The following is an 11,824-nucleotide window of genomic DNA, read 5'->3' on the forward strand; positions in this document are numbered from 1 at the left end:
TCCTTCTGATGTTTCTGATACCAGGAGTGCTTGTGATTTTTTCCAGCTCTGGTCTAGGACAGTAGACTGCCACCAAATTTCAGATCTTAAAGAATAGCTACCAAGAAGGACCCCAAGAAGTTCTCAAAGGAATCTTCCAAAGTTACAGATTAAAATAATCTGCCATGCACTCAAATCTTGGTATCTTTTAAAATTTCTACCCAGCACAATGAGGGAAGCTAGCAAATTTAAATTTTATTTCTTCTTTAACAAATACTTATAAAGTTCTTGCTATGTTTAAGGTGTAAGTCTAAGCACAAATAATAGGTCATTTAATCTTTATAATAACCCTTTGAGGGAGGTATTTATTATTAGTACCCACATTTTAGAGATAAAGAAACTAAAGCACAAAGCGGTTAGGGAACACTCCCAAGGTCACACAACTAGCAAATAGTAGAAACAGGATTTGGACCCAAGAAACTTGACCCCAGAGTTCATGATCTTAACCAATGAACTATGCTGCTTCTCTGCTTGTGTCATTTCAAATGATGTCAACAGTTGATTTGGCTACAAATTTTGTTCAGCCAATACTACTAGATTGAATCAGCTTGCCTGGCTAAAACAAGACCCCAGTGAAATCTACATTTAATCTTGAATTATCCCAGTAGCCACATTTTGTACCCCCAAAGAACCCAGTAAGTAATTGCCTGTTCTCTTCCCATTGTGCTGTATAGATATCTGGTAGTAAAACACTGTGTTACCACGGTGACCAAATGATGTCTAAAGGAAAAAAAAGAAATCTAGAATTACATCATGGTTGATTTTTTTTTCAAATTGAACTAGAAAGATTCTTCTATCCTCAAAACCTAGTAATAAGACCAGCCTAAACATGTTACCTTTAAAAGCACTTACCTGGTTTTGAAAATTAAAAAAATAGATTAAAAACTTCTAAAATTATGAACATAAACTATGATGTCAAACTGACTAGATTTATTGCTTTAAAATAATATCATACTTTAAAATAAGGGAATAGATTTCTGTCTTTGCAAATTATTTTAGGTTTTTAAGGGAAAAAAAATTTTTTTTTAAACTTCTGGAAATTTTTGAGATAAAAGGATTTTCTTCCTTTGGTCTGTGTGTTGTCCCTTCTGGACATTGACAATAAAAGATAACTGATCTCATTCTTCTATGCTGTGGGGAAACTAAGAGAATTTACTAGGTCAAAGACACAAAGAGGAAGAAAAGAGATAGGAATCTATCAGGCTTTCATTGAAGAATACTGTGAAGAGTAATTGTGTCCCCTAAAATATTGAACTTTAGTTTTTTAGAATAAGCCTTTGATCCCTGCTGAAATTTATATTTCCCTGGGACAAGTTACACTTACTTTTACTATTATAGTCATCTGAAGGGAGGTTCCAGTATCCTTCCATCTTTGGATTTAGCACCAGGCCCGGTTTATGGTAAGCTCTCAATATATATTTGCAGATGAAGAATGGAAGACTCAAGACTGACAGCATTCTGCTGGAGCCAATTTGGGGTCCCATGCCTATTTTGTTTTGCATGTGTTTATAGGGAGTATAGTGAGGAGGTAAATGTACAGTAGGAGAAAACTTGGCAGCAGTTAAAATTATGCCTGAAATTTATGTATGCTAGTCTGACTGTCCCTGGAGCACTGACAAACTAGAGTTCAAAATGTAATCATAAATTCTTTCCTGGGGATTACCAATCCCCCTGACATTTTATTTATATTTAGAATGAAGTTCTTCTGATATTTTTATTTACATCTAGACAGAGGCACCCCTAACAGTCTCATTTTGCTTTGATATTTTGTCTGGCTCCGTCTCGCAATGTAGAAATGTTAACTTTGGGGTTGAGAGTTAATGTCTTGAGGTCAATTCCTGCCCCCAGCAGTCCTGTCCTAATCAGATGTGGCTCCCAGTCCCCAGAACACTGCACAGGACTACAGGACTCCTCCCTAGAGAATCCTGGAGTCTTCAGTATCAGAGTGGGTTGGTGCCAGACTGCCTTTCCCAAACTGTTGCAGTTAAGACCTGAGTGCAAAAGATTACCTCAGAGCACCTTGAAAGTTTGCTTAGGATTTGAATTCAAGTTAGCAGGCTTGAAATAGTCACCCTATTGATAATGTACATAGATATAACCTCGTCTATTATTTTTTGATCTAAGTCATTGAGAGGAAGAGTGAGGTTTGTGGATAATGTGCAAGTCCTTGAATCCTATTCAGTCGTCCTCCTTACCTCCAGTGTTACTTGTTGAGTGAGTTGTGCAAAACCAACAGCCCTGCCAAAAGCACACAGAGCTGGGCAATCGCCGCTTGCCCACCGCACTCATGCGGGACTTCTCAGATGAGCAGGTATGCTAGTGCACATGAGAGGCTTAGATCTGGAAGCTTAGCTGGGCTTACTACGCATCCCTCTCAAATCTAAAAGGAGGCAAATCTACTCAACCAGCCGAATGGGAGAAGTTAGAAGAGAGAGAGGAGAGGTTTTGCCAAATATGCTATCAGCTTGGAAGCTAGGAATGAAAGAGGATATAAGAAAAAGGACAGTAAGCATGGGTGAAGAATATGAGAAAGTGATGCCTGGATCCTGCCTTTTGGTAATTTGCCCGCCACTAGTAAACCTTGCCAAATGAGTCAGTCTCTGCCAGCTGAATTATCAAACTCTTTCCTATGGTATATATGGTAGGGAGGGACAGGAAATAGAGAGCAAGACCAGAATATTGATACAATTTCTCCTCTATGATGCTGGCAAGGTAGTGGAAAGTGATAGGATGGCTGGTATAAATTTTAGTCTTCACACTCAGTTATATAAGAAATGCTATATTGAACTAGTTTCTATTGCCACTGTAACAAATTAACACAAATTTAGTGTCTTAAGATAATAGCCATTTCTTTTGTCCCATTTCTGCAAGTCCCTAGTCTGGGTGTGCTTGGCTAGTTTCTCTGCTTAGTTTAACAGGCTGAAATCGAGGAGTTGGCAGGATTGTCTTTCTTTGTAGAGGCTCCAAGGTTAATTCCCCTCCCATGCTCATTTTAGTGGTTGGCAGATGTCAGTGCCTTGTGGTTGTAGGACTAAGGCACATTTCCTTTATGGCTATCAGTTGGAAGCCACCCATAACTCCTGGAGGCCTCTCCCTGTTTCTTGTCTACGTGCCCCTTCATCTGAGAACCAGTCACAGCCTGTCAATTCATTCTTATGCTTAAAATCTGTCTCTGACTTATTCTGCCCCATCTCTCTGTAACCAACCAGAGAAGTTCTGTTTCTAAGGGCTCATTAGTTTGGTCCCACCAGGATAATTTAGGATAATCTCCCCATTTTAATTCCATATCCTTAATTATATATGCAGAGTCCCTTTTAGTATATAACATAACATATTCACAGGTTCCTGGGATCAGGGCATTATCTTTCGGGGGCCATTCTGCCTACTGCATACATTATTTTCTTTAATGGCAAGACTTCATATAGTCAATAATATTGTGATAATTATATGATGTGGCAGATGGGTACTAGACTTGTTGGGGTAATCACTTTGAAAGGTATATAAATGTCTAATCACTATGTTGTACACCTAAAACTAATATAATATTTTGAGTCAACTGAAATTTAAAAATAAATTTTAAAAAAGAGAGAAACTGCAAAGAAAGAAAGAAAGAAAGAAAGAAATGGCAAGGCTCCAGCCTACCAAGCTAATGGGAAAGTCAGTGACGAATGTTACCGGAACTCTCCTCCTCTTCCTCTTCCCAGGTCCTGGGGTTCTTATACAGACATAGGCAAATCAAGCCTATATAACAATAGAAGGCTTAAGAGAAAATATCTACCACTATAGTGTTTTCTAAATTAAAACTATTAAAATTTTTACAAGACAGTTTCCTACATGAGATAATACCATTGATCAGACTTTTTCCTCACTTCGTTTCAGGCTGAAGTCTAGAGTTCTGCTTTCATTCTGTGTTTAAAAGGCAACAGTTAATTATCTTTCATACCGAGTTTTAAATACTCTCATATTCTTTATTCTGAAGAAAGGCTATATTTCCAGACTAACGTGTCTACTGCACTCTTTTCCCACTGCACTTTTGAAGCTAAGTCTCCATGTGGTATATAGTGGGAGTGATTTTTTTTTCCCCAAATGTTCACTATGTCACGTATTTCTGAGCTAGCATATTCAACATATGTATCTGTGGGTAGTTAAGAGGCTGTGGGGGAATAACTTTATATTCTTATGTATTCCTCTGATTGAGGAGTCAAGAAAGACCTATCCACATATAGCCAGTTTGACCCTCTGAATGCAGATCCAGCCCCTTGTGGCCTCTTTGGGCATGAAACCCCAGTGGTGGTTAAGAGTATAGGCTTTGGAATGAGGCGATCCTGGGGTGACCACTTTCCAACTGTATGACCTTGGTAAAGAACTTTAGTTTTTTTTATTTGTAAAACAGGACTAATAACATTATCTACCTCCAAGACTACATACATAAAAGATCTGACACATAGTAAGCATAAAATATCAACTTCTAGTAGTATTGATGTTACAACTACCGTCATCATTGTAATTAATGTTATTGCTTATTAGTAAACTGCCTTATGTATCTGTTTAGGTCCAGCAGAACTTCCTCATCCTATAGAAAATGTTTTTTTCCCAACCAAATTATATAAAAATTCAATATTATAAAACTTCTATTTTGACATTACATTTTTGAGCAAATCTCAGAAGTAAAAATGGTCTTCCTACATTGTGAGAATGTCTGTGAATTTTTATAATTTGAGGAGGGAAAAAAAAGACATATGTTAGGATTTTTTGAGTCTGGAAGAAACCTAACCAGCAGTTGATAAGCTTAGCCAGGAATAGGTCCTGGCAGAACTGTGAAGTGAACAAAGTTTGTCATCTGTGCTCCCTCTATTCCTCGCTGTGTTCTTCTTATTAATTTCCAATCATTCATCCATTCATCCATCCATCAAAGTATGGTTTTAAAAAATCATAAAGTTTAAATTATGACTCTCATATAAATATGTAATGAACATATGTCAAAGATTCATTAACTTATTACTGAAGGAACCAATGAGATAATAAAGCTAATTTCAAGAGCATTTGAAGAAATGGGTTTTTATAGTTTGTTTTTGTTTTTGTTTTAAAGACTGTCGATTGCTAGGTAGGCAAAAATCTAGTTACTGTCCTACAGAGCTATAAGTCCTTAGCCTTTAGGGTTATTTTTTCTGCTAGTCAGAACTCTGCATGTTAACATGTAACTTCACAATGTCTGGATTCTGTTCATATGGTAAATAGCAAAATATTTGGAGAAGCCCATCTAACAATATCCTAGCATGACTTTAAAAAGATTTGCTATACTCTGTTTTACTTATTTTCTAGCATTGGATCATTTTTATTAACACATCATTTATTCAATAAATCTTTATTAATATCTGTATGCCCCAGGGATGTAGAGATAAAGACACAGTCTCTGTCCTCAAAGAACTTACATCTTAATACGTGAAACAAACATTCAAAATAAAAATTACAATACAAAGTGATAGGTATGTTCCTTTTCCAGGCTTCCTAGCATCCCATCATTACGGAGGTCCACCCAATTTCTAGACATGTTAGTCTAGAAATACAGCCTTTCTTCAGAGTAAAGAATATGAGAGTATTGAATCCCTAGTTCTATACCATGACAAACCATCCACTATTTTCCCCACTTATATATTAAAACACATCTCTTAGAGCCCAATAGATGAGTGATTCCTCTCTTAGTTAATATATAGAGATATATTGTAACAAGGGACTTCAGTAGTTTACCCCAGTGGAGTGTTATATGGCAGTCTCAGAACTGGTTGGGAAGAAAAAGGTTGAGCAGGAAAGGGGTGAAGAAGTCTTTGCTGTTGCTCTTAAAATTAGACATAATTATTAATTAAGCAGCCCTTGTATTTCAAAAACATTCCCTTGAAGATGTATTGATTTACAAATTAATGGATCAAGGGAGACCTTCCTGAAATTTGTCTTTCGGACTATAGAATTTAGTTGTAATATGGCAAACTCTTTTTTCTGGGAGGCGGGGTGCAGAAACCTATCGGAGGACACCTAAACTACCTTCATTCTCCCTTAAATAAGAGTTCTGTTTCATGTAGCAGTTGCCCTGGGTGACTTCAGTTCACCTACCCTGCTCTTCTCATGGTTTCTCCTATCTCCTTGGTCACCACTGTTTCAGCTCCCTGAGAATACACAATGATTTTCTCTCTCTGCATTTAATTCTCCTCGTAGAACCACCTGGAATAGGAGTCATGCCTTTCAGTTCTCTGTCCTTATGGATTCAACTCAGTAAATATTTAATGAACAGTTATTAACGTAAAGAACTTCAGTGGAAGCTGTAGTAAATGGAATAAGAATAACACCCTCCTCCCAGGAATCCCTAGATTAGTGGGGGATCACAGAAGCATGCAAGTAATTCTAAAGCAGTGACTCTTAATCCTGGTTGCACATTAAGATCACCTGGGGGAACACTGAAGCATCTTGATGCCCAGGTTTCACTCCAGACCAACTAAATTATTAGGACTCAGGCATCTGTATTTTTTAAAGCTCACTGAGAGAGTTCAATGTGTTCCTAAGCTATAGAGCCATTGCTCTAAAGCAAAAGAAATGGAAAATGCTACAGGAAAGGACTAACAAAGTCCTGTGTGAACAAGGATACCACAACCATTTTGGATATGTTAATATTCGTATCCACTGTCTGACCATATTTCAGCTCATGAATGCAGAAAATATAGCCTCTCATTGTAACCATGGGAAAAATTTAGGTCAGTTTGATTGTAGGGTATTTAGAAACTGTGTACTCTGGGAGATATTGTCTGCAGGAAACTATGTCTCTACGTGAAAAAGGGCCCAAAAAAGATCAACCCAGGAAGATGACCTCCAAATTCATTCCACATGCTCTCTTCTCTCCCTTGGATTTTTTTTTTTTTTTTTAAATTCCCTGGCCTTCCTGAAGAAGTCCTATTCATCCTCCAAGCCCCCAGTACAAATCTCACCTTCATGAAGCCTTTCCTTTTCTTCCTCCTATCCCAAGCAAAATCAGGTCCCTATTTTTCTCTGGCACTTAGCTCCTTTTTTTTTTTTTTTTTTTAAAAAAAACTTTATTAACATTTAAGCATACTTTTTATCTCTTTATGTGGGCTTATAAGGTGTTTACAACCCCCCCCCATTTTAATTATAATTAAATTATAATTATAATTATAGAATTTAATCATTATAATTATTATAGAATTTAATTATAATATGGCAGTTTATTTATACCTTTTTATGGGCCTTACTTACCTTTATTTCCCTAGTACCCAGCAGTCTCTTGGTTTATCGATTGAATAAACAGAACAGCAGCAACTTTAGGTAGAGTCAGAAAGTCATGCTACCATCAGGGGAGCCTAGACTCAGGAACTCCCCAGGTTCCCTTGTCCCATTTCTGAACATTGGGAACCTCTGCTTGCAAATGGTAGGGCTGGAGAGATCAGCAGACACACCCATTGGTGCAAAGTAGCTGGAGAAAATGATGGAAGAAGGCCTCACAGGACTGTAGTTGTAGGGGTGAGCATGAGTTTCATCTGCAGAGTTTTGCTATCGGAGGAAGAGAGAAGCATAAGGAAGTTCATAAGTTTTATTATGTGTATTGACTACAGAAAAGTGCTTGTGTCACTGACTCCTGTTTTATTTAGGCCACAGCCATCCCCCAGAAGTTTAGAACAGTGCTTTCTGTCTGGGAAAATTGCTCATATGTTTTACTTTTAAACCTAAGATCTTTTTTAAAATTTTGTTTTTGTTTTTGTTTGTTTGTTTTTTGGCTTTTTGTAGGTTTTACGCATATGAAAGTGGAAACATTTCAGTTTTATAAGTACAAGGATCATGCATTCCAGATTTTCTAGGGCAGTACTAATTTTAGATCTTATGTTCTGTTTTCAGACTGTGTATCCTGGTTTTCTAATATGGAAAGTATGGTTGCTCTTACAATTGACTGGCCAGCGATACTGAAAGGTCTACTAGGAGTCAAATAGCTAATTATCTTACATTTCTCTTTGAGAAATTAAGGAGGGCTGCCTCATGGACCAAAAAATCCTAAAGGTAACATGGAACTGGCATTTAGTAAATTGCCCTGAGCTCCAGACTTTTGTTGAATGTGGTTTCTTGGTGAGGACAATGTGTATTAACACTCCTCTCCCTACCACAAATTAGTGTAAAAATCCTTCAAGGAAAAATGGGTCATTAAGAACTGTTCTTTCATTAAGAACTATTCTTTAGTCCCACCTCTAAAACTTCAGAAATGTTTCTTTGTGAGGTGTCACAGCAGCCCACCAAGAAGGACACTAGGCTCTGCTAGAGCCTGCTGCTGAAGCATCCGACCCCCTTGTGCCACAGCCCAGATGCAATTGCTCTGGTTATTATGGGTTCAATTGCTATGCTTTCTCTTTCTGTTTAATAGATTCAGATCATATTAAAACTTAATCATCCCATTGCGACCAAAGTCATCTCAATTTTAATTGAATGGCCCACAATTATACCATCTTTTTACCTATTATATTAAAAAGTATAACTTTTTTTGAATAGTACAAAAAAGATAAATGCTACACTTATATTCTTTTATATCTAAGGATCATAAGCTTTTAAAAAGTTGCTAAGTAACAGTTACATTCAGTTGTTTTTAGTCATCTGAATGCCGGTATGTTTCTAGGATCCTGGTTACATTCTTTAAAAGACATGTATGTCCTTCAGTCAATGTGTCATTTTACGAAACAATAACTACAGAATAGCATCAAAATCTGTCATTGATAGGTGACAAGCTATTAGTACATAAACCACATCATCTTTTGGGAAAAGGAAGCTATTTTCAAATGTCATTAAATTGGGAGCTACTTCTGGCTCTGTAGAAGTCTTATGGTTGTTCCATGTGTTTCCATAATGCTTCTGTAATGGAAATTCTGCAATAAGTAAGAACAGGGTCCTTCCCAGTAGCCAGTCAGTCTGTATTCACAGATTCCTGTTAGCTATTTCCATAGTTGACATCCGAGTGTTTCCATCTGCCTGAGTTTTCTTCCCTTGCCACCTCATTACTTCACTGTTATGACATTCAGGAACTTCTCACACACTTGCCCAGAATTCCAGTAGCCCTTCAGTTGGGGATAACATCCTTACCGTGAGCCAGGCTTGAGCTCCCTCTCTGTGATCACCAATGAGTGAAGGGGACAAGAATATGTTTAGCAGTGGGGCTTGGTATGAGTTCTACCACATTTGACAAGGGGCAAGAGAGGGTGAGGCCACAGAGAGCTGGAACTGGAGTCTGCTAAAACAGCTCTGAAAATGAAAGAGAAATGGGGTCAGAATCTTTTCTGGTTAGTGGTCATATTTTTCTGCCAGTGCACAAGTCGTACTCATTGACAAATGACAACCAAGGTAAGTGTCGAATAGAGATTGAGGAATCGATCTCTAGAACACCATTTTAACAGGAGGCTTCGTTCTTCTTTTCTTATCCAGAACTAAGAGAAAAAAAATGAATATGGTTTTTGCTCACAGAATGGATAACAGCAAGCCGCCTTTGGTTATTCCGACACTTCTGGCGCCCCTCCAAAACCACAGCTGCCCAGAAACAGCTACACCTCTGTCAAGGCATGGCCTGATGGACTTATATGAGGAGCACAGTTGGATGAGCAACAGAACAGACCTGCAGTATGGACTGACACCCGGGGAAGTGGCCACAGCCAGCATTTTCTTTGGGACTCTGTGGTTGTTTTCTATCATTGGCAATTCCCTGGTTTGTTTGGTTATCCATAGGAGTAGGAGGACTCAGTCCACCACCAACTACTTCGTGGTCTCCATGGCATGTGCTGATCTTCTCATCAGCATTGGCAGCACGCCTTTCGTCCTGCTGCAGTTCACCACGGGAAGGTGGACACTTGGCAGTGCAATGTGCAAGGTGGTGCGATATTTTCAGTATCTCACGCCAGGTGTCCAGATCTATGTTCTCCTCTCCATCTGCCTAGACCGGTTCTATACCATTGTCTATCCTCTGAGCTTCAAGGTGTCCAGAGAAAAAGCCAAGAAAATGATTGCAGCATCATGGGTCTTCGATGCAGCCTTTGTGACCCCTGTGTTCTTTTTCTACGGCTCCAGCTGGGACAGTCATTGTAACTATTTCCTCCCTTCCTCTTGGGAAGGAACTGCCTACACTGTCATCCATTTCTTGGTGGGCTTTGTGATTCCATCTGTCCTCATAATCTTATTTTACCAGAAGGTCATAAAGTATATTTGGAGAATAGGCACTGATGGCCGAACTGTGAGGAGGACAATGAACATTGTCCCAAGGACAAAAGTGAAAACTATCAAGATGTTCCTCATTTTAAACCTATTGTTTTTGCTCTCTTGGCTGCCTTTTCATGTAGCTCAGCTGTGGCACCCCCAGGAACGAGACTATAAGAAAAGTTCCCTTGTGTTCACAGCGATCACGTGGATATCCTTTAGTTCTTCAGCCTCTAAACCTACTCTGTATTCAATTTATAACGCCAATTTTAGGAGAGGAATGAAAGAGACTTTTTGCATGTCCTCGATGAAATGTTACCGAAGCAATGCCTATACTATCACAACCAGTTCAAGAATGGCCAAAAAAAACTATGTTGGCATTTCAGAAATCCCTCCCATGGCCAAAACTATAACCAAAGACTCAATTTATGATTCATTTGACAGAGAAGCCAAGGAAAAAAAGCTTGCTTGGCCCATTAACTCAAATCCACCAAATACTTTTGTCTAATTTCTCAGATTTTTTTCCAATTATTGTTAATGCACCAGAGATTAAAAAGCTTTAACTATAAAAACAAAAGCTATTTATATATTTTTAAAAATCAACTTGCTGAGGGAATGTTTTCTTTCGTAAAATGTATTCACCTATTGATTACAGTTTTTGCGGGTTTTATTTTCATTACTTTTTGTTTTAAAAGGGAAGCATTCACTTTGAGTTCCTTTTACTTAAAAAAAAAAAAAAAGGAGAATGCTTTCCTATCTTTTATTTACCATTAGGTTCAAAAAGCATCAACCATACACACAGTCTTTGATGAACGATTCAACCTAGTTTCACTGTTTCCTTTTTCTCCTCTCTATCCAAATATTATAACTGTGGGCATCTGTTCCAAATGAAATCCCGTGTCACACATTTCAGAGACTTGTATTTCTTCTACTAAGCAACATTTAGGAAGTGTTAATATCATATATGGTTTTACATTACCTTCTAAGTACTCACTGTCCAGCTCTGCTATGGAAAACACTCCATATACAGTATTGGAATATACTAGAACTTGCTGGGCAGCCTTCTGTGATTGAATTTTAATCAGGATTCTGAGGGAAAGAAAACTTACAGAGTTGCCTAATCTCTTTCATTTTCCCTTAACTTAAGCAGCTGATGATGCCTTGAAAATTTTTAAATCAACGGGACATAGATGTCCCATCTAGGCTGTGTCTAGGACATTCACTTTCTCTTTTTGAGTTAAACTCAAGCAAATGAGCAGGTGTCCTTGCTAGGCAAGCCTAGAAAATGCCAAAGGGAAAAATGACAGATGGCATTTCTCTGCGCTCCGCCCTTTGGCTGCCCGGCCCTGACCCTGTACACTAGGATAGCAAGGGTGAGGAACACCTTATTCTCTGTCCTAGAGAAACACATCAGGCCATGTCTCCAGCCAGTGCTGCCTCCCCATCCCCTCTCCAGAATATACCTCTCCAGAATATATCGTCATACCCTCTCCAAACTCAAACTCTTCTTTGCCTGTAATGAGTCGGGATTCTCCTCTGGTTGCCAGGTCTCCATTATTTC

General features: G+C 38.4%; 1 protein-coding gene across 8 annotated transcripts in view; it reads left to right on the top strand.

The window, feature by feature from the left end:
- The window catches only part of GPR19 (G protein-coupled receptor 19), a 23,328-nt gene extending 12,411 nt beyond the window's left edge, over window positions 1–10,917 (top strand). For 7 of the 8 annotated variants that reach the window (XM_011376019.2, XM_011376012.2, XM_011376015.2 and 4 more), the window contains one exon: window positions 9,502–10,917. In XM_011376019.2, coding sequence (XP_011374321.1) covers window positions 9,518–10,771 — 1,254 coding nt within the window. In that variant the 5' untranslated portion in view covers window positions 9,502–9,517 and the 3' untranslated portion in view covers window positions 10,772–10,917. Of the gene's footprint in view, window positions 1–7,935; window positions 8,095–9,501 lie in introns of all 8 variants that reach the window. The other variant, XM_011376013.2, reaches the window with a different exon arrangement.
- The last annotated feature ends 907 nt before the right edge of the window (window positions 10,918–11,824 follow it).

Source organism: Pteropus vampyrus, unplaced genomic scaffold (genome assembly GCF_000151845.1).
Source record: "Pteropus vampyrus isolate Shadow unplaced genomic scaffold, Pvam_2.0 Scaffold283, whole genome shotgun sequence".
Taxonomy (NCBI): Eukaryota; Metazoa; Chordata; class Mammalia; order Chiroptera; family Pteropodidae; genus Pteropus; species Pteropus vampyrus.